The sequence below is a fragment of the Rissa tridactyla genome, chromosome 11 (genome assembly GCF_028500815.1).
Source record: "Rissa tridactyla isolate bRisTri1 chromosome 11, bRisTri1.patW.cur.20221130, whole genome shotgun sequence".
Taxonomy (NCBI): domain Eukaryota; kingdom Metazoa; phylum Chordata; class Aves; order Charadriiformes; family Laridae; genus Rissa; species Rissa tridactyla.
The window spans coordinates 12,811,100-12,833,171 of NC_071476.1; the positions used below are offsets into that span (position 1 = coordinate 12,811,100).

At 45.5% G+C, this 22,072-nt stretch overlaps 1 protein-coding gene across 1 annotated transcript in view; it reads left to right on the forward strand.

Moving 5' to 3' along the window:
• The window catches only part of HTR4 (5-hydroxytryptamine receptor 4), a 137,343-nt gene that overhangs the window by 54,706 nt on the left and 60,565 nt on the right, over positions 1-22,072 (forward strand). The window contains exons 3-4 of the mRNA XM_054217101.1: positions 9,490-9,615; positions 10,578-10,778. Of these exons, the coding sequence (XP_054073076.1) occupies positions 9,490-9,615; positions 10,578-10,778 (327 nt within the window). The remainder of the gene's footprint in view (positions 1-9,489; positions 9,616-10,577; positions 10,779-22,072) is intronic.

Sequence of the window (22,072 nt, forward strand, 5' to 3'; positions counted from 1 at the left end):
AGATGACTTTTATTCCGCTTGACTGGTGTGTTTTGTGTCAGGGTACAGCGAACTGGTCGGGCAGTTCATAAATCGTGGCACTGGAGAAGGGACTAAGGAGACACACCATTCCCTGGGGCAATCACAAGGCAATCACTCGGATACTTCAAGGGGTGCACACCTTGGGAGCTGAACAGATGAACTCCACCATGCTGTGCCTTAAAAAAACCTCCTTGGGATGTACAGTCCTATGCTGCTTTCAAAAAAGAAGTGAAAGTACCTCTTCCTATGGTTTCGTAATAAACAAGCTGGGAACTGGTTTTGTGTGGCTCAGAACCACACGGGGTGTCTGGGGGTGTCTCAAAGAAAATGTATTCTAGAAATCAGTGTATTATCTTGTCTGTGCCAAGTCTTCCATTAGCAGGGGTAACAACAAGAAGCTCTTTCATTCCTCTAGATTCTTGAAACTGGGAAGCTATCCAGGAAATATAGAAGTCGCACAGCCAATAGCTGCATTTGTCTTTTATTGTCCAAGGTGCAAACAAGCACTGGGAAAAGTCCACAGCCTGGATATTTTAATATACAGCCTGATGCCAGGACGCTTCTCATCTTGACTGAATGAGTCTCATTTATTATTTCCCTGACTGCAAATATTGCCTGCAAGAGCAGGGCAGGACCTTCACGCTTTTTGATTCAAAGGTCTTGCAACTTCTAGGCTTTTGGCAAAGATGGGAACAAAGGTTTTCTCTGGTTTGAAAATGAGAACTCGGGACCGGAATACCAGTAAAGACTAAGAGCTGCCATTATGGTGTTTTTGGTAATGAGTTATCTTTGGGGAAACAAATGTGTGTGGACAGGACAGGGCAGGACTTACTTTTTCACTATAATAAGACAGGGGAGCAAATACTTTTAGCCCAGGAGCGGCAGCTGGCTTTTGAAGAGTAGCAGGCTGTGCGTGATCAGTCTCAGTGCACCCCAGGTTCGCGCCTAGTTATTGTAGGAGGCATCACACAGATTTCTGTGAGAAACCTGGGTGCTCCAAGTATGTTTAGCACAAGTCTAAACCTTGATTTTTCCAGCTCACTCCCATGCCAGAGGAGGTTATGTCACAGACCTGCATCGAGTTACTCCCTGTTTCTAAACGGATGAGATAAATTTGAGCTAGCTGTACGTGTAATGGTGATGTCGCTTATGTCTCTGCAAAGAAAAACTCTTCTGTATAATAACTGAATTACAAACATTCTTGTTCCAAAGTACATGCTAGACTCTGTCTTCAACATTTATGGAATATAGAAGTAAAGTGAATGATAATTAATGTAAATGCTACTGGGAAATAAGGTGCTTTGTTCAGTCAGATCTCCTGAGCATAGCTCTGCTGCATCTGTCATTTGAACGTACAGCCCGCTCTGTTTAAGACTTCTGTGTGGCATGAGGTAGGCAAGAGCCACTTATCTGGAAAGTAGAGGATAATCGCATTATTAAGATGGAACATACACCAAAAGTCAGGTTTACTTTTGTGTTTCTTTCATCATCGTCTGTTCTTCATTAAACTGACGTATAGTTTGGTAGATGCAGTGGGCTTACTTCTGAGGAACAATTCTAATTAGGAACTGATCAAGACGTTTCTGATTAAAGGCATGTTTGATCTTGGGTTTTATTCAGCATTTACAAAGGAGAAGTGATTGTTACAACATCTCTGCTGCACTTTGTAGTGTGCCTAAAATCCTACCTATGCCTAAGGCAGAGATCTGATTTTTTTTTTTTTATAGCTGTGGAATATTTGGTACCCTCATTAAAATAAGTAGACCCTGTATATCCAAAAAGTAGTGTTATGTTTATGTGAAAATAAAAGGGGAATATTTGGCATGCGAAGGGTGGGTCGTTGGGAGCCACATTTAAAAACTTGGAAATACATTGTAAGGAACAAAACACAGTGCCAAGGTCCTGCGAACTCCAGGTGGATGTGTAAGATTGCCATTTGGGATTGCACGGGGCTTTGCACAAGGGCTCTCTTGCAGTCATCGTTAGTGGATCCCAAACAGAGGAACTGCAGCAGCTGCCCTTCCTCCATGTAAATACCGTGAGCTTAATTGAATGCTAATTCCATAAGTTAATTTTAGCTTATATTTTAGGTGACAGTCTAATGGTTTTTAAGGATCGTACTTATGTGCATCAGCCTTGCAGCAATATCCTTTCATATGTAGGGGTAAACTATCTAACACTTGATCTGCTGCTTGGGAAAGAGCAGAGCCAGGGTTTCATCCTTCATTGTATGAACAGTAGAGATGGATGTGGCTGCTGCACCCATCTAACTTCCCTGCAAGGGGAGAGGTCCTAAATTTAGGCAGTGCCTGGAGGCTCACCAGGTCTGCGTTTGTTTCCTACCTCTGTCGCACGTTTCCCATATAGCTGCAAACTGCTCTCTCTCTCTTGAGGTCTTAGACCTTCATCTATGAAGATCATGATAAAGCAGCGCATTGTTCAGGATCAGTTTTCAGCCTCAGATCCAGTTTCCATCTAGAAAAGGCAAGAACTTTTGCTGGTGTAAGCTAAGGATATTGTATGGACCAGCAGAGAGCTCAGGGTTTTTCTGGGTTTGTTACTTGGCACCTCTCCCGCCTTGCCTGTCTGCCCGAACCCGGGCAGTCTGAAAGCCTGAGGTCCCTGCAGAACTGGAGCCATTGCTGTGGCCGCGGTGTCTCCTGAGGTCCCCCAGCGTCTGGCAGCTCCAGCACACTCCCGCATGGGAGAGCGCTCCTCGCACATACTGATTGACTGCACAGCCTACACACGGCAATTTTTAAAACATTTAAATAGCCTGTCTTCTTTGCTTCATCTTGACAATTGATTTTAATCAGTATTATCAGCTGCTTAAAACACTTAATTCTCTGAAGCACTCTAGCATTCAGCCTCCAGGAGATACGTGGAGCGGAGGTGCAGAATCAGTGATGTTATCGGTAGTTTTGTCCAGGAGGAGGTGGCCTGAAGTCCTCGTTTCATCATTCATGATCCTACTTGGGCTGCTGCTGTTTGCAGCAGTGTGGTGCGTTTTCAGTTCCACACCAGTTTGTAGAAAGTTTCTGAGGTTCAAACCAGCGTAAAAGGAGAAAACTTGGTCCCTTTCCACCCACCTCACCGACGCAGTTTGGTTAAAAAAAAAAAAAAAGCACTCAAATAAACTAATCATATGACTAAGTTATTTTGATACGTAGAATGCTGTTTATTTCTGGCTTGTCAATACTTTAATTAATTTCAATCTGTTTCTAAAACAGAAGTGAAGTACATAATTGATTTGAATCTGTTAGAAGTTGTCCTGCCATCTGCACAGTCTAAGGCGAAGCGGCGCAGGCAGTGTAGCATTTGAAGGCATTAAAAGAAATTATATGCTTCTGGATTAATGCTGACTTCTGATTGATATTTTTAGGTGGCAGTAGAAAAGAATAGGGTAACAGCTAGAAAGCCATAGATCAAATAATATCTTCTCTATTGTTAAGTCTCTATACTGAGACACGCGTTGTTAGGTTTACTCATAAAATAACGTAACTTGGTTTTTAAGAGTTTAACACTCAGCCTCTGCTTTTATGCCTAGGAATAATCAGGGGAGTAGAAAGGAGGAGAGGCAAATGACAGCTTATTTGTAGTTAAAGACCTACATGAAATGTCATGTCAGCTAGAGTTACACAGGGAAAAGCCGTGGCATAGTTGAAAACAGAGGACCGACTCTTCCATGTATTCCCCATACACTGAAGCCACTGAAATAAAGAGAAAAAAAAAAAAAAAGCTCTTTTCTAGGCTACTGCTGCTCACTGATGTCTTCTTCAGTGAGAATTATGCATGTCCCTTGTTATGAAGTGCTCGTTATGGTCTCTGGCTTCCTCCAGGAGATGCTTCAGGTTGGCTCTGTGGGCAGCGTTATTCCTCTCCGGTTTGGAAATGGGCCATCCAGCCTCCTTTGTATCAGCTGCGCTCCTCTGCCCCCAAAACCAAAGTCGTCTTTATTCAACCCTTGCTCCCCTCTCCATCTCTCTGGCTCCCGCAGGAGTGTCTGTGCAGTGCCTGCGGTGCTCTCAGCGTTGAGCTGATTATTAGTGGTTTTTTCCCAGTGCAGTGGCAGGGAGGTCAGGGTGTCGCATGTGTAACGAAAACCAGAGGAGCAGTGTGCGTGGTCTTACCAACAGGACTGATCTATGCAGTTTAATTGCTGCATAAAATATGCAAAAGCGCTTGAGGTCATTTAGAAAAGTTGGGGTGTTTACAGGAAAGTAGAAATTGAGCTTGAAAAAATAATTACACTTTTTTTTCCTTCGCATTAATGACTATACAGAAGAGCCTTTTAAATATGTCCATATATGGGTTTTAAGAATTCATTCCACATCAGTATTTCACCTTTTTCGTTAAATGATTTCTATATTCCTACTAACCAACAATCATTTTGTCTGAATCTCATTTCCTCATAATAGCAAACCCATCAATCTCTGCTTTATTAAACAGGGAAGCATGCTTGGAAGCCAGAGCACTCAGATTTGATCAAAGATGTTATGCAAACCATTGATTTTAATTTAAAGCAATATCCACTTCTTCCATTATTAACATCTTTGAATTACTGAGACTGAATAATTAACAAATATTCCTACTTGATGATAGATTATTCAAAAGGCAGATGTACCCCAGGTGAACATCCTTCCTGTGCCCCCAGGGATGCATATGCCTATTTAATGTTTCCCAGGGGAGCAATGCAACATGGCACGAGAGAAAAACTCTTTGGAGAGATCGCCTAAACGCTTCCGAAACTATTATCACAGCAAATGCTCCATAGCTAAGTGTGCCAGTGTTTCTGTTCAGAGCCCTGGGCTGTGGCCAGACAAGTCAAATGATGCAGACCAGGATGCCACCGCTTTTAGGGCAGGGTTGCCTTTGTACACCAGATGGGAAATGTGGGCTTAATACATTGCCCTGCTTCCTGGCTGAAGCTGAAGCCCTCAGTCTTCAAGCAGGGCAACATCTGGTGAAATGTGGCTCAGTGCTGGCCTCCTTTGGCATTTCCAGAGATTGTTTTGATGAGCAAAACTCAAAATCTCTGTGCACCAACAAGACCTAAGGTGGGTAGTTCTCTTTGGCGTCTCTTCTCTTGCACAGCTCTTTGCAGCTGATGAGGCTGGAAGGGATGGAGGTCTCTGTACTGGGCAATAAGCTTGTTCACTGAAGAAGGCATCTGACAGCATAGGGCAGATCTAAGTCTTCAGCTGCTATTATGGTCCCTGTACTTCTTCACGAGCCCAAATGAGAGGATTGCCTTGAGGATCAGAGTAGTTATTCAAGGAACAGGACAAATCGCAAAGTTTCACTCCTCTGCACCTCCCTCCTAGGGATGAGGCCTCAGGGCACCCTGACACCAGCTGCCTTTCCCTGGGCAGCACAGCCTGAGAGCCAGCATCCCTGGAGGGGGTGGGGATCTCTCAGCAGACAGCCTCAAAATCCCGGAGATTCCCCTAAAAAAGAGCCAGCAGGCTCGGTCGCCAGCCCCCCTCCCAATGCAGTGCGTGGTGGAGGGAGAAGCCCCGTTGGTGGCCGATGGCCAGCAGACCCCCCCGGCAGGGCTCGGGGTCGAGGGAGGTGTCTCTCCCCTCTGTACTTGCCGCAGAGTGCGGATGCAAGGTGCTCAATTAACGCAGTGATGAGAATTGTTTAGGAACAGCAGAAGGATGGGCAAAGCTCGATAAGACAAAGTATAAATCTAACTTGGCCTGGCTCTGTGTAAATGAAACCATCATCATCCTCTTTACCACCGTGCCAGCGTGCGTGTGCTGCCATGCTTGCACTGGAGGAGAAGCAACATCTTTTGTACGGCGCTATTCGGTGCGGTTTGACATTTTGTTTCACAGATGCAGCCACGGAGCAATGTTAGCCTATTGTGAGGGATTATTTAGACAGGTAAAATTACAGCTCAGCAGTGAAGGTGCCTTTGATCCCGGCATCCCCATTGTTTCTGAGGCTTTTCATCCCTCCCAGTACCCAGCTAGCAGGCCTGTGCCTGAGACCTGCCTTTGAAGATGTTTCTTTGCCATTTCCTTTTAATTTCTGTCTTCTGCTGATGGATATTATTAATGAAGGCTCTGGCATTCAGTTGTACTCAAAATGCTGATGTTTGGGAAGTGTCTGACCTTCCCCAGCCATGCAGGAGCCATCTGCAGGCAAGTGGTGGGCCTTGAGGAGGGCAAGTGGTGGGCCCAGAGTGGTGTGTGTGGCTGCAGCAGAGGAGAATCGCCTTGTGCATCCCACTGTGCATGGTGCCCACGGGGAAGGAGCAGCTCCTGTGTGCTCATCCTTCTCCACAGGACTTTGCTGCGGTGCGGGTTCATGTGTCAGCAGCTCCCAGCTTCCTGCCTCCCAAAATCTCCAAGGCTGGGCTTGGCTTCTGGGGAAAATGAGGTCTTTCAGGTCGGATGTATGTGGAGATGGATGGGAGAGAGGGAAGGAGTGACATCCTATTCTAGGAGCAGCCATGTGGCCAGTGACCAGTTCTGTAGGGTGGCTTGGGGTTTTGGTGTTACAGTAAGGAATTAGATGACAATTACCTTTAGTTTTGAGGGAAGAATCTCTGTCTGCAGTTTGGGGTGGTCACTGGTGATTGAGACGCGCAAAAACTGATGTCATTTGCTTGATTTTGCATTTAGCTTGTTATTATGAGACCAAGGAGGAAAGCTGCCCGAGACAGTGTTCACTGTGCCCTGAGAGTTTGAGGACGAGTCCAGAGAGAGGAACGCAAAGAAATCCACCAAAAGCTGTTAAACAAAAGCACGCTGTGACACTGACCTTTGCAGCAAGGGAGGCGCTGCTATATGCCTGTAGGCGTTTCATCTCCTACGGGCCACTGTCAGACAGAATGATGGATGAGGCAGATCCTTTTGATCGATAGGGATTTTTTTCTGTCAGATGGGAGGAAGTAGGACTGGACCAGTGTAGGCAAATTGCAGGCAGCAATTGCAGTGTAATTGCAAGAACTGCAGACACAAAATCCACTCGTTGCAAGAGTTGTCCAATTACTAATGACCCAAGGTGTCAGGAAGCGGTGCTCTCCCATAAAAACTGGGAAAGCCACGTTTAGTTCAGACAGAGCCTTGTCAACATTTCTGAATGCACGGAAGGATTTGTCCAGCGCTACCAGCTTCTTGGAGCCTTAATTGCCGTCATTGAAGTTGTGCTAAATTCAGTAGACGACCCTTTTTAATTAAGCGCAAACTCTTTCAGGTGCTAAATAAAAACACATCTTGATTAGCCTTTCTCCTATCTTAGCATCTGTAATTGGCTTGCAGAAAAATAAGTGTCTGGATGGATGAAGACCCGTGGCTATATCTGACCCCTTCAGTGTAACCCCAGAGACCTTCCTACGTTAAGCAGGAGTGGATTTACTGACACTGCCACAAAAACGGCAGGGCAAAAGAAGCAGTGGTGCCTTTGCCTCTGGGCTGGGATCATTCATTCCAGCACAGGACAAAGCCCGCTTCCTTAGCGGGTACTCTTCGTCCTGAGCCACCCGTACCCCCTCTCCTGGCCCACTGGTACCCCAACAACCCACCTCCAGAGGGACGCATGTCTGTCAGCGTCTGGATACACCCAACTGCCCACTCTGTGTGACATTTGTTAATCTCTTAGTTTTAACACGGGAGGTTATCTGGAATTAAAAGCTACCTGTGCTCTCACAGGTGAGAAGGCCCTACTTGGCATATGGACATACATTTATGAAGCTAGAATATGCAGTTTGCTTGGACCTCTTTCTTACTGTAGCCAGATAATTGCACTTGGTTTTGAGCCTTCATATGTCTGCCTAGTGTTGAGTTTTTCTATGAAACTAGTTCGTGTCCAGGGCATCTCCTTTCCTTTTCTTTATTTGCTCATAAACATCCTCTCCCATCAGGATGAACCTATACCCGGTGATGTATTTCCTTGTAGAACATTGAAAATCAAGGAATTCCTAAGATATTGTTCCTAACCAATATGAAAATTCCAACTTGAGCAGGCTGCGACCTGACCCACTGCTGTGTCTGGTAGTGGGCAAAAAAGTCATACTCGAAGTGGTATCGTTTTTAGGGCCAAAAATGGAGATTGTGATTAAGTGGATGTTCCGCAGTGCAGGCTCTGGGTGAAGTCAGTTGCTAGAAGCTTATTAACACGGCACAGGTAGCGGAGGCGGGACTTCAGCAGCCTCTAATCATTTTTAGCTTTGCCAAAATCAGGAGAATTCAGTGAGATAAAGTGTAAAAGTCTGCAATGTGTTTAGTAAGTAAAAGTGACCCCAGCGGAAGTCAAAGTAAAAGAGAATAACAGTTCAATTTTCCAATTACCTGAACAATCTCACAACGTTAATCCTGGGTGCCGAATGCCAGCTCCGTACGCTGTGAAGAAATTTCCCTGATGAATTAGTGTCAACTGCTGCTCTTAATGCCAGTTTATTTCTAGCCACACTTGATAACACGAACCAACACCCGTTCTCATCCGCATAACGTAATAGGGAAAGCAGGCAAAGGTTTAGGACGTATTTTGTTCTGGATAAATAATTAGAAATAGCTTTAAAGGAAAAGTGGCTCAAAATTTTGTAATACGACCAGTTTTATGAGGAACTGAACACTATTTACTGCATCTGTATATTACCTTCCTGCTTTGCAGGCTCCGAAGAAAAAAACCCCACTCTTTTTTTTAAGCATTTAACAAGATATTTGTAGAAATGCAGACTTAGAATATGTCCAACATTGTGTTTTAATGTTATTCTTCCTTTTCTTTTTCATTCTCTTCATTAACTAAAAGAAATTATTGCTGTCAGGGTAGGGAGGAATTGGGTGCTTCCTTTTAAAAAAAATTTATTTTCTCTTCCCAAATTCTAGGCAAGTTATCAAGTGAAAAAGCAAAAAAAAAAAGCCAGACTGCCTCTTGTTTTGTGGCATAAAGTGAAGGGAAGAGAGAACAAGGGAAAAGATTATGCACAAGGTTTCAAAATTCAAGATGTAAAATGCTCATCTTGAGGAAACCCTTGGGAAAAAATAGAAAAACAAAAGGAAAGAAAACCAAAATACTTCTGCATAGAAGATGATATTATTTTTGGGGGTGAAAAGAGAATGCAAATGTGTTCAGCCAGAGGCTCTGGATTGGAAGGGACTTTCAGAAATCACGCACAGTTCACTCCAGATCTCAGTAACGGGCTCCTCCACCGTACGCGTTGGCTTCTCCACCCCTGGCAGACCTGGGTGGCCACGGGGGCTGCAGGTAACCTCCGCCTGCGGCCTTTCCGCTGCCTCATAGCTTTCCCCATAAATATGAAATGCAATTTGTTAATGCTCCGGGTGGGAAGGCAGCCTCGCGGCACCGGTGGTGGGGATGCTGCTCTCGCGTTCGCCAAAACGAGCGCTTCTGCCTGGCACCTCGGCATTGCCCGGGCGATCCCCTCCCAGCCAATGCAGCTGCACCTTCTGTTCTTTCCTTTTCTCTCTTTTTTTTTTTTTTCTGTGTGCTCCCCAGTTCGAGTGAGGGCTTCGGCGTAGCGGAGAAGATCGTGCTGCTCACCTTCATCTCCGCCGTTATACTGATGGCCATCCTGGGGAACCTGCTGGTGATGGTGGCCGTGTGCCGGGACAGGCAGCTCAGGTGAGCCCACCCAGCCACCCGCTGCCCTTCTGCGGGGAGGCACAGGGGAAAATCCCCACCTAAAAAGCCCCGTGCCCCCAGTTGAGGGCATAAACTGCCACGATGAAGGGTTTTTCTGGCCGGGTGTTGCACCACCACAATGTCAGACCTTCACACTGGCCTCAGTGCATCCCCACTCGGATCACTTTAGTATCCATCCTCTACGTTTTTAGCACTCTCAGTGTGAAAAAGCAGATAAATCAGTGAAAAATAGATCTAAGCAGCAATTCCTTGGAAAAACAGGTTGGCCTCTACCCCTTTTCCATCTCAAATTTCCTAACAAGCCCATCAAAAAACCACACATATCAAGGTCCTGTTGCAGTTGTGCTGCTCTGCTACAGCTTGGCAAATGCTGCCAGTGATTTGGGGGGGTCACAGGCAAAACTCCCGCCTCGAGGCTTGCTGCTACCCCTGGGAGTTGTCAGACCAGCCTCAGGAGCAGAGTGAGATATTCAACAGCCTCTATTCATATTCTGCGTGGGATTTTTAATGGATTTAATTCTATTTTATTGTTATGATTTAAAAAGTGCTCTTCAAGTTGAAATTACAGCTTCAGTCTAGATTCTTCTCAGTGCTTTCTGGAAGGATTTTCTCAATTTACAAGTTAAAATAAAATCCCCCTCCTCCACTCTAAACTCTCTGATGCAAGCTGTGAGGCTGAGCCACATGCAGAGGCCTGTGAGCATCCATTTGCCTCTTCTGTGTGAGCAGTAAGATGCATTTATGCAGGCAACATGGTGGATATTTAGCTGTGAAAAACAGGAACAAGCTCGGGGTAACAATATAAAGTGAGGAGTACATTAGAGAGGACCTTTCAGTGTGATGGGGCAAATCAGACCCAAACACAAGCTGAAATCTCGGTCCACATGTAGAGGATGCTGGACCGAAACTATCACACCCTAATTTTGTGATCTGTCTTGCAGGAAAATCAAGACCAATTATTTCATTGTTTCCCTTGCCTTTGCGGACCTGCTGGTGTCAGTGCTGGTGATGCCGTTTGGAGCCATTGAGTTGGTTCAGGACAACTGGATCTATGGAGAGATGTTCTGCCTGGTCCGAACATCCCTCGATGTGCTGCTCACCACGGCGTCAATCCTGCACCTCTGCTGTATCTCGCTGGACAGGTATGAACAGAGGAGCATAGAGAATAATTGTAGGTGCTTTAAGTTTCTTCGGTGTTGTTGCTTGTCAGCAGTAGCCAAGGGGCGAAAATGAACCTGGTGGGAACAATAGAGCAATAAATCTCTCTTGGTAGCTGATTTTGGAGAGAGGTCTTCTGAATCCTTATCGGTGTAGGAAAACTTTGAAAGGAATGATATTTATATCGATAGAGCAAGCCAGGTTCTCAGATGCTTTGCAGCACAGCTCTGTTTGCTTTACTGATCAGATGCGGCACAGTTTTTTCACCAAAGAGAAGACGCCTTTTCTTTCGAAAGAAAAAAAAACAGGAGGAGGTGCATCGCGCACAGGACGTTGTTTTAGCAGGGACGTTGCTGTCAGGGTCTGCTGGCTGCCAGGGGCGGCAGGGAAGCCTTGGCTGGTGCGAGGCTTGATGCGCTGTGCTGAGCCCTGTCTTCCCAGGAACAGAAACGCTGGATTATCTGGCTTTCTCTCTTCTGTCAAAAAAATATTTGACGTATCTTTTCAAGTGCTATCAGAACTGTTCCTCCTGCTGCTAGCAGCCATGCAGGCAGATGAAAACGGTATTCCTAAATGACACATTGTGACATATATTAATACATTATAGGGAGAAAAATAGAAAGGGCAACTGCTTCCCCCACTGCAATTTTATGGGCTGTTTTTCTAAGGCATTCATTTGCACATCTCCGCTAATGAAGGCTAACCAGGAGGTAAATAAAGCTGGTGAAAAGGGTGCATAGGCTTTGTGGGAGATCCTGAAAACTTTATTTTCTTTTAAACTTTTCTTGCAAAATTAAAATGAAGCCAAAATCCTAAATAGTTTGTGGCAAACAATTCTCATTTACTGTTGTCTGCAGTTTTTTGGGGTAGACCGCAGTACTTTCCATACAGAATAGCAAGAATGTTTCACAGGATAAATACTTAGAAGAAAACGTCTTGACCGGCTATTCTAATGAGCAATACTTAGAGCTTTCATTTGAGTTCTGTGCAGAGATTTCAATACCTTTTAAAATACTATTACTTAGCATTACTAATATGGCCAAAATAACCGCAACCATTCTCATCATCACGACAATTGGCATTTAAATGGCATCCTTCATCCAGAGTCTGCACCCAGCCAGACTTCAAAAGATACTTTGTTAACTTCTCCATTGATGGGCAGCACTCCTTTATTGTGGGAGAGAGGGGCACCGGCACACGCAGTATTGTGCCCAGAGAGGAGCTGACGCGTAATAGCTACAGCTCTTGTCCTTATCTGGAAGTTTAGATGGCTGGAACACAAATAGGAAGCTCATTATCTTAAAACCATTGACAAACTGCTACTTTGAGCCAATTACCAGTTAAGCAGATGTTAGGCACTGTGCTCTGGATGTGGCCTTGTTATATAAAATGTTGGAGTTTTGTTCTCCAGGCTTTTAATTAAACATAGAGGGTTGTGCAGAGAAAGGGACATGCAGGGAAAATACTGTTTTCCCCCCTCCCCTTCACCCCCTCATTTCTGACACCCGCAGGGGATGAGGAACCTGCTGCATGGGGTGCACAGAAGGGAAACTCCCCCCTTTCTCCTGCCTGTGCCACCCTCTTGCAGACCCCCACCATGTTGTCGCGTCTTGCTCCCGCCGCCTGTCCCCCTCGGTCCCCGCGCTCCTGGGACAGCCTTGTCTGGGGTGGCGAAGGGGCTGGGGGCAGCCTTGGCTCTGTGACTGTCGAAATGCGTGTCTCAAAGTTAACATTCTGGGGATGCAGAACAGAGATCAGCTTTATACAGGAAGATTTTCTTTCTATAAACAGACCGGAGGCAGTTTGCAAACACTCAGCTCAGTAGAAGGAACTGGAAATGGAAGAAAAAACCCAACCAAAAAAAAAAAAAACATCCCTAAAATGAGATGGATTAGATTATTCTGTAGTAAATGAAATAGAGCAGAGTGCGAACACCTGGGGAGGACTAACAGCTCTGCTCTACCTTCTCTCCTCTTTTATTCTCTGCCCAGGGAGTCTTGAATTCTCTGTGCCATATGCGGGGCTGCCGTAGCAGTGGGTGAGGGTCGCTGCCTACAGACACGCAGAGACGATTCCCCTTCTTTTGGAGAGAGGGAAATGGGGAGCTGACTCTGGGGACCCCCACTCCATCCCCCCATCCCAAGCCAATATTTTAATCATGAGAATATGACACAGGAGAATGGCTGTCTTGAAAGAAAGCAGGAGCTGTAACCGTGTTTTGGAGGAAACTAATTCTCCAAGCTTGTTCCACATTTGTTCTGAAGAGGTCTGGGGAAGGTGCAGCACCCCCTGCACTGGGGTCTGAGGGTGACGGGCACTGCGCTTGAAGGAGCCCTGTATCAGCATCGCTCCATTTAAGTGGCTCAGCCTTCTGCGATAAAATTGCGAAAAAGAAGCTTTTAAAGGTTTCAGCTTACTGAGTGTGTATTTGAACCTGTTGCTGGTACAGAAACATTCTTCCTATATCTTCAGGATTAAAAAGATTCTTTGAAGTAGAATGAAAAATGCACACACAAACACACACTGGCTAAAAAAAACCCCACGTCCACCAATCTGATCAAAAGAAAGTGTTCAGAGCTCTGAATTTGAAGGTCCCAAGAGCTGGAGATGATCTTAAGTGTCACAGCAAAAAAAAAAAAAAAAAAAAAATCTTTCAGAAAATGCCTGTAAACTTTTTCCTCATGAGTGCACTGACAGAGAGAAATGCCCCAATATTTGCCATCCCCCCAGTATTGGCCACATTAGACTAAACAGCAGCCAAATTGCTTGAAAAGAAGCTGAGGATGAATTCGTTAATGGGTGTGCTGAAAACCTCTGCAGGTTCAGGGGTGAGGGAGCAGAGCTGCACTGTCTGGGATGCACAAACACAGTGGCAATTTTTGACCTGAAATTGCCAGTTGTCAGGGAATTATTTCAGGAGACACAAATGCTCTTTCTCTTTCGCGTGTGCCGTTCTTCGCTCTCAGGCAGGGAGGGAGAAAAGGTTCTCCAAGCTGGTGGATGGATGCGGCCTGACAGGGGTAATTATCGCAGCCTTTATCGTTTGCTTGGTGCTTTCAGGCTGAAGAATGACGCCTCTGCAGACTAGCTGCAGAACTGATCTAAATTTTAGGTAATTCTCTGGTTCTGTGATTTTCTTGATTCTCTTCTCGAAATGGCTTTACTGAGTGCTTGTTAGAGCAGTGACCACCACACCCCGCACCATTAGTGGAGCACTAACAGCAACATCCCCGAGGCAGGCTGCTGCTCTCCAAAGGCACTCGAATTTGCCATAGAAACTTTTCTCTATCATCTGATCTCTGCAGAGCATATATAGCTCTCCTAGCCATTCAGTCTTGCTGTAGAAGTTCCTCTTGGATGCTATTTTGACTCCATGGGTAATCATTTGGAGCTTTGCCACTGACATGAAAAAGCTAGGATTTCATCTTAGACGTTTCAAAAGCTATATTTCTTCTCCCTGTGCAAGAAGGCACAGTTATGTCTGTGTTTGCTGGTAGTGAGTGTCAGCTGAAAGAGAAAGCCCGAGATCTCTCTGTCTCACGTGAAGGGGAGAATCCCAAGTCAACTGCGTGGCTTTCATCACTTGGTGTTTGATCAGACACCTCAGTAGGAATCTGATCGAGTCCCAAGACTACAGGCTTCTGGGTTCTCCCAGGACCAAATGTCAAGTTCAGACTACCCACCACGGTGCTCGAGGCAGACCAAGGTGCCTCCTGTAGCACTGGACCGTCATTTACTGCTGTCAATGAAAATGTTATGGAGGTGGGTCAGCCCCTAGTCATCTTCCTCTCTTAATGTTGTATTTCTTCCTCCGATTGATTGACTGACTTATTAACATGATTTTCAAAATACAACTTAGTAGGACACCAGTAGGGTACTGTAACCATCGCTGAAGTTGTTTAACCTCCACCTGGACATCGTCCTCGAGCACAGCAACAGTCCTAACCTGACTGGGAATTTCTGTGCTAAGTCATGAGCTCTTTCGTGTCCCAAACAGTCTATTAAAAGACTTCCTTTCTTCCTGAATGGCCACTGTATATGTTATTTTACATTTCTGCAGTGCTTGCTCACTGGCATGGTCTGGCAGCCTGATTAGGTAAATCAGGAAGCATCATGTATAAAAGCAATTACTCTCCACCATGCAAGCAGCAGACCTTGATGCTTGCAGATCCAAAACCTGATGCCACTTACCTAGCAACACTGTCGGACCTAGGCATTCAGAAAGACCAAGGACGTGAATTTTTTTTCCTGCTGGGCCTGTTTAATAAGCCATTTTCCAATTGAAATGAAACATGAGGACCTTCTCTCCGTCTCTCAGGGGAGGTGTTTGGGTGGAAGAAGACAGGGAGAATGTTTTGATTTTGGCCCTTACCTCATCCCTACAGATGTGCCATGATCCCTTCCTTGCCGCATTGAGGGGGATATCACACTTGTGCCGTACCCTGCTGCAGGTCACCTGGAGCCACTGACGGTCCCCCTTCACTCCCGTGTCCTTTTCGCAGAGATTAACTCACTTTTGCTGCCATGAATTTGGCTGCTGTTCCAAACCTCCTCGGCAAGCAGGACAACAGGGATTTTCAACAGGGCTTGGGTAGAGTGGTGGATACAGAATAAAAGACCCATTTTTCACAACAAAAGAAGGCTGAACCCCACCTTTTAAATCTGCCTTTTTCTCCTTTGCGATGTGCCAGCCCCTTGCTGTGGCTGACCTGGGAGCATCACTTCCAGGTGTGTTCTGGTCTGTCATCATCCTGAGAAGGGCAAAGAGAAAATTTCGACCTCACTTCACTTCTGTCCTAGAGATGAAAAGTGAAAATATCCAGATTTCAGTCACGTTTTAATAGATACGAGTACAAAAATTGTCTAAGTTCCACCTATTTCTTGAGCACTGCCACTTTTTAAAATCCTTTTCCTTTTGCAGACTGAAGTCAAAAAGTTGTGCTGTTCCTGGTGCATTATTGGTTAAAATGCGGGTACCTGACAGCGCAGTCTAATAGAGATTAATGACTTGACAGAATAACCATCCGCTAACCCAAATGACAGCGTACCCAACACATGCTGTTCACAGCAGGGATTTAACGGGCTAGCAGTCTCCTAATTTCCAACTGCTGCCCCAAATTTTCCTTTTGGGACTTGGACTACAGGCTTTCAAAGTGTATCTCTCCCTTGTCCTGTGCAAACATTAGCTCAGATTTGAAAAGACTTCCAGACAGTTTATTTTTTGCGGGATTCTGCAGTCATCTCCAAGCAACTTTCAGGTCAGCTCAAAATACTCACTCTGATACGAGTAAGAGCAACATGTCTTTCTTTCCCCCTCTTGTCTGCCAAGCGTCAGACCTAGGCTTTAAAGGTTGCTGGCAGAAACTTGAACTTCTGTGAGAAGTTTTGGTCGTTTGGGGGTTGTGTTTGTTTCCTCAGGGAGAACTGACTCCCAAACAGTGTTAAGCGGACAGAAGAGATGAGGAGATAGTGGTGGAAGGCGCTGAGAAGATCAGAGCAGGCCGTTGAATGCCTGGGTTTCTGTGCAGGGAAGGATGAGTCAGCCCAGCGTCGAGCTGTTCTCCATCACCGCTGCTTCACCCGTCCTGGCAGCTGGGTTGGAGGAGCACCGACAGCACTGCTTCCTGTTTTATTTAATTTTTGCTAGCTGTTGCCCTTCTGTTCATTCAGGCTTTATGGGAGGATGCTTTTTCTAGCTGGTGTTTTTTCTGTGATTCATGTATTTCCTGCCTTCTGTTTTATTTCGGGGCATACAACTGTGGGTTTTTTTTAAAAGAAATTGGGTGGTTAATCTAATCCTCAGGACTCAGTTTGGAAAGTCATTCTGTTCAACATTCTCAGGAAGTGTTGCTTGAAAAGACTTCTATCTGATAATATCTTGTATCTATTTCCATTACTGCCTCTGAGGGGAAAAAAAAAAAAAGCATTCAGGCTTTAATTCTCAAAGGCATTTGAGAAAATCTGGAGAAATCACCACAGGGTAAACTGATCTTACCCGTCAGAGCAAAGCACTGCAGAGACTTAGGGACAGTCTTATCTGAAAATGTTTTTTTCCTAGGTATTAGAGGTACCTCAGGGATCAGTGAATCCAAATTTTGCTGTCACTACGTTATGCTTTTTCATCATCTCTTTGGTATTCCAATATAAAAGAAAGATTTAGCCTTGAATTATTTATTTATTGCATGTTTTATGCATATCTATCCATTCTTTGTGCACATGCAATAAAAATAATTGCACTGCATATAAACAGGCCAAGTGGCTATGATAGAGTCTCCAAATACAGTTAACCTGTCAGGAAAGGCAATTTTCTTCTCCAATGTTTGCAGTATAATTTGCAATACAATTACTTCTCAAAGTCTTGGGGGGAAAAAAAAACCACCAGGGAAACAAACAGGTCTTAAATGTCTGTATTCTTGGGCTTCCTCCCGCTTCCTCTCTCTGCTTCCTCCAGCTCCCCTGGCTGGGTCCCAGCCCGGGAAGCTTTTCTCCAAGTCTCCATCCCTGCTGGGCACTGGGTGCACTATTTGCCTGGCCTGTCCGAAACATCTCCAGATTTGCTATGTAACACGCCACAAAACAGACCTAACTGCGTGTTTGCGTACTCAACGCTAATCTTACTGGAAATCAAACATACCACATAATCACTGCTAAATAAGGGCTAAAGCAAAGCAGATGTATCCAAAGAGTGTTGGAGCACCAGAGTGACAGATGCTCGTTGCGCCATTTACAAACATTAATCAACATTAATGTACTGCTCAGACATCAAATTAGCACAATCCCTTGAGAGAGAGGATTTTTTAGAGACTCCCAACCTCTGCTGCTCTTCAGTGGCAGCCCCTCTGGAGAAGAAGCCCTCTCCTGGGGTGGGAGGGAGCCCGTGCAGGGGGCACAGGAGTGGCCAGGTCTGGGTGGTCGCTGGCTCTGCCCACCCCACCTGCTGCCTCCTGCTGCCGGTGCTGCACCACATCCCTCTCCACCCTCACCTCTTTCGCCGGGGGAAGCAACTGGCTCGCCAAAGGGTGCCTGGGCCACAGTGGAGCTCGAGGTCAGGAGCACGGTGTCTTTCTCAAGGACGGGGAGAAAGTAGCTGTGCCCAGCGGTGCTCTGAGAAACATCTGCCAGCTGGCCAGGACTGGGGGGAGGTTATTAGTGGGGAGACTTGTTAGGTTTTAAATAGCTATCAGTAAGTAATGATTAGGCAGTCGGAAATCTGATTATATGACACAAATTCCAGCTATAGTTTTGAACCAGGGCATAAATCCCCCGTGCCCTTTTCAGCTGGAAAGACATCGGATCTCCTACAGCTGCCAGTCACTTCAGTGGAGGAGTGGAGAGGTGGCACAGGAAGGGGCTGAGCAAGGGCAAATGCAGACCATCCCCGAGGGCTGCGAGACACAACACGTAGCCGCGGAGTTATCCCTGTCGGCACTCAGCTCCGCAAGAAAACTAACATGGGATTTGCAGAATTCAGGTCTGAGAGCATTAAGAAAAATAGCGGAGCAGATGGCCGTGGCACAGCCTGAGGGATGCACTGTCCTTTATTAATCTTTACAAACCCTCTAGAAATATGGGAATTTATTTTGCCACTGTTGCTGCCAATAACCCTCCACACACACCGACCCACACGGGGACCATGAAGGAGTCCTCTATCTCTGTTTGGCAACATACGTTTGTTTGTATTACTAGCTAAATTTATCCAGTTCCAATTAACTGTTCTCTTTAGCATTTTTCTCCGTGTAATTATCTCAACACCAGCAGGCCGTTGTTTTTTTAATAGGAATTTAATTTTGTTAGATATAATCAATTTAGGACATTTTTTTTTCTGGACCAGCAATGCATAACTTTGTTTTATTTGGCTCAGTCAGATACCATAGCTTATTTGCTCAGTGGGAAAAAGGAAAAGAGAAAGAGCTGTTCTCTCAAAAAAAATGTAAAAATCTGTTTATGTGGAGGCCAGAATCTGGTTTCGCTGAAATATCAGCAAAGCTGGTAGCGCTGGTTTCATTTCACACAGGCACAAATAAGTTGAGATCCTGGCTCCTTAGACTTCACCGCTTGGTCAGGGTTCAGCTGAAGGCTCTGGCCCAGCCTGGGGTCGCTGAGGAAGAGGAGGAATGTGCAAAACCACGCTCGGTTTGGGGTTTTGTGGAGCACACCGGCATAGAGCTCCAAAAGGACAAAGAAGGGTGTTTTTCGAAGTAGGCAAATCCTTAGATGTAATTTGTGTCCTGCGAGGAGAAGAAGCTTCTGAAATAAATGTCCTTGTCACCCGCAAGACTTTTCCATCAGTGCAGTTCAGTGTCTTCAGCGTCTGAGCTGGCTGCCTGGGGGGCAGCCCCTGGGAGCCCCTCTGCCAGGCTCAGGGTAGGAGCAGAGTCCCCTGTGGTGGCAGGTGTGGAGTCTGACCATCCCCTCTTGTGTTTCTTTGGCCTCTCTTTCCTTAGGAACTCACAAAAAAAAACGTTCCCACTTCGGCGTTCGAGGTTCAGCAGACAGGTACAGGCGCAGGGTCCAGATGGACATGGCTCTTGCACCCTGACTTTGTTAGAGAGCTAATAGCACCCACAGTTTTCCCACCCTCTTGTCTGCTTTTTTTTCTAGATTATTTAAGGGGGGTAAAAAATTATTCAGGATGAGTATTCAGTAAATTTTCCTTGGCTCGTTTTGGCCCCAGTGATGATCAAACATATGGTATGTATATAATTTTATACATGCACATGACACCAAATGGTTTTAAATGCGGGCCACCCACAGACCCAGTCTGTTTGGTAAAGGTGGGTGTGTATTTGTCTGTCTGTGATTTCTAAGGAGCTTCTTGCAGGGTATTGTCTACATACCTGTAGCTCAAACAAAATTGCATTGCAAACCAGGGAGATGCTTTAATTTTTCTCCAAGGGCAAGGAATTACCTAATGCAGCTAAGTAATTCTATTTCTGTAACGCCCAGAAGGCAAGGAAAGAGCAGCGGTGTGGTTAGAGCATCACTGATCCTGACGCAGGACTGCAGGATCCTGCAGACTCCAGGACTGCTCTCTGGAGATGTGTCCCGGGCAGCATTTCCACTGCCACGGGCTTGAGGAGACGCTTGGATGTCCAGGCTGAGGGGTGGCCAGATGCGCCAGCTGCTGTGTCACTGCTTGCATCTCTTTAACCGCAGAAACTGGTGTATGTTAACGTTATTGGCCCAGCTGGTTATCTAGAGTCTTGGACCTTTGATTTCAGTCTTGGCCACAGGTCCCTGTCGCAAATGGGGTCTCATTGTGTTGCAGGCAGGCAGGCGCGGCCACAAACAGCCGTCCTTGCCACGGACCACAGCTAAGTTATGCTGCTGTCAGATGTAGGTCACCAGCGTGTTGAAATGCAATGTGCAATGCTGTTTCTCAGTCTCAGTCTTTCCTTTCTTATCTATAAGAGCCTAGAAACTATAAACTTGCAATAACTAGAGGTGTTATCACTTAAAAGTTGATGTACTTTTCAGGAATTCTTTTTTCTATTTTTTTTCCTGGGTATGATACAAGGAGCGTGTGTACGTGTGTGTGCATGCATGCGTAGGATTTCTCATACAGGCAAAATGGCAACAACAAACACCCATGATTTACAACACTTACATTTCCACAAAAGCAGATTCAGCATTCAGTTGTACAAGGCAGGAATGTAACTGAGGTTCATTTTCTGCCTATTTTCTCTTTCGCTTCACAGCTTCCCTCTTATCTGCCATCTCCTGTCTTCACATATACGCAAGTTTAACATTAGGCAAGCTGTCCATGATCCTGCTGCTGAGGAGTGCGATATTATGTCTTCTCTACCCAAAGTGCTGAAGGCTGTTAGGTACAAATGTGTTGCTGATGTACAGGTGTTTATATCTGCTTTCTGGTTTTACGTGTAGCACTGACTGCAAAGAGGAGCTCGCTGGCGGGCACAGCGCCAGTCCTGTTGGGAAAGGATAAAACGTTTTGCTCTTACAGCTCGTGGACACTGTGTATGGGCTCCTCCATGTGACCCCCGCAGCTCTTGCTGGTGTTGCTCGTAGGAAAATGGAGAAAATTGCCCCACAGATCTGGCCACTGAGTCACTGAGCCTTGAGTGCTTTTTGTAGCTTTCATGGGCGTGATTGAGGTGCACCTGCATCCCCTTGAAGATGCCAGGAGAGTGTTCGTGACACGTGAGGTTCACTTTTGGGAATCGATATGCTTGGCACTAATTGGTCCCCCCAACATCCATATCACTGGAACTTCCACTGGAAGACCAGGGAGCATCACATTCATGTTCCTTGACACAGTCTGGCCACTGCAGTTTCCCAGAGCCACCAAGCCTCACTGGGCAGGTCACAAATCCTCAGTAGCCAGATATACTTGCAGTGGCCATAAGAGCCATCAGTAAGGCCATAAGAGCTATGGATTTCTTCTATTGAGCCATCTGTAGAATGTTAGCACTTGATTGATTCATGTGGCAAATGTCTGATGTGGGAAAGGAAAAGTATTATAATAACCTTGGCTTTATGGAGCTACTTGGATGCTCTGCAGCTCCAGGAAGGGATTCGTGTATTTCCCCTCAGCAAAGAATGTCATAACAGAGGCGGAGGATGTGTTTCGCATCACCTGCTCTGCTGTAGGTAACAGGGAAGTTAACATTTTCAAGGAACCACAGAAACACAGGTCTTGACTGATAATACTAAGAATTAATATTTAATTAAGCTTGGACATCGTATTAATCATGTGTATGTATTACATTTTATATCCATCCATCACACTGTCATACCAGTACGTAACAGAAATTCTTTATGAGCAGAGGAAAACAGCTCTAGCTTGAAAGGAAGCAGAACTGTAGAATATGAAAATGTCTTTATTTCAGGTTTTGACTAAAACTATTGATAATCTTAAAGATATAATTACTTTTTCCTCAGTGAATAAATAGCTGCTTAAATGCCCAAACCATCACATACATCAAATCACCAGCTACTGCAAAAATTGGTGTGACTTCAGACTTCTGTTAGCACACACAGATTTCTGTTATCTGACTCTCTGGACCGTTGAATGGAAATCCTGCTGAGCTATGGAAAGGCAGACGGTGTGCTTCTCTGCCTCCCTCGCCATCAGCAAAACTGTCACCCACACTCCGGTTGCAGAACCTTGTTACCGATAACAGCGTAGGGCAGGAGGAGCCCAGCTCGACTTTCTGAACACAAGGGAAGTCACGGTAGCAGCAGCTAGCAAAAAAAAAAAAAAAAAAAAAAAAAATATATATATAATCTTTTGACATGTAAGTGGAGGAAAATTGCT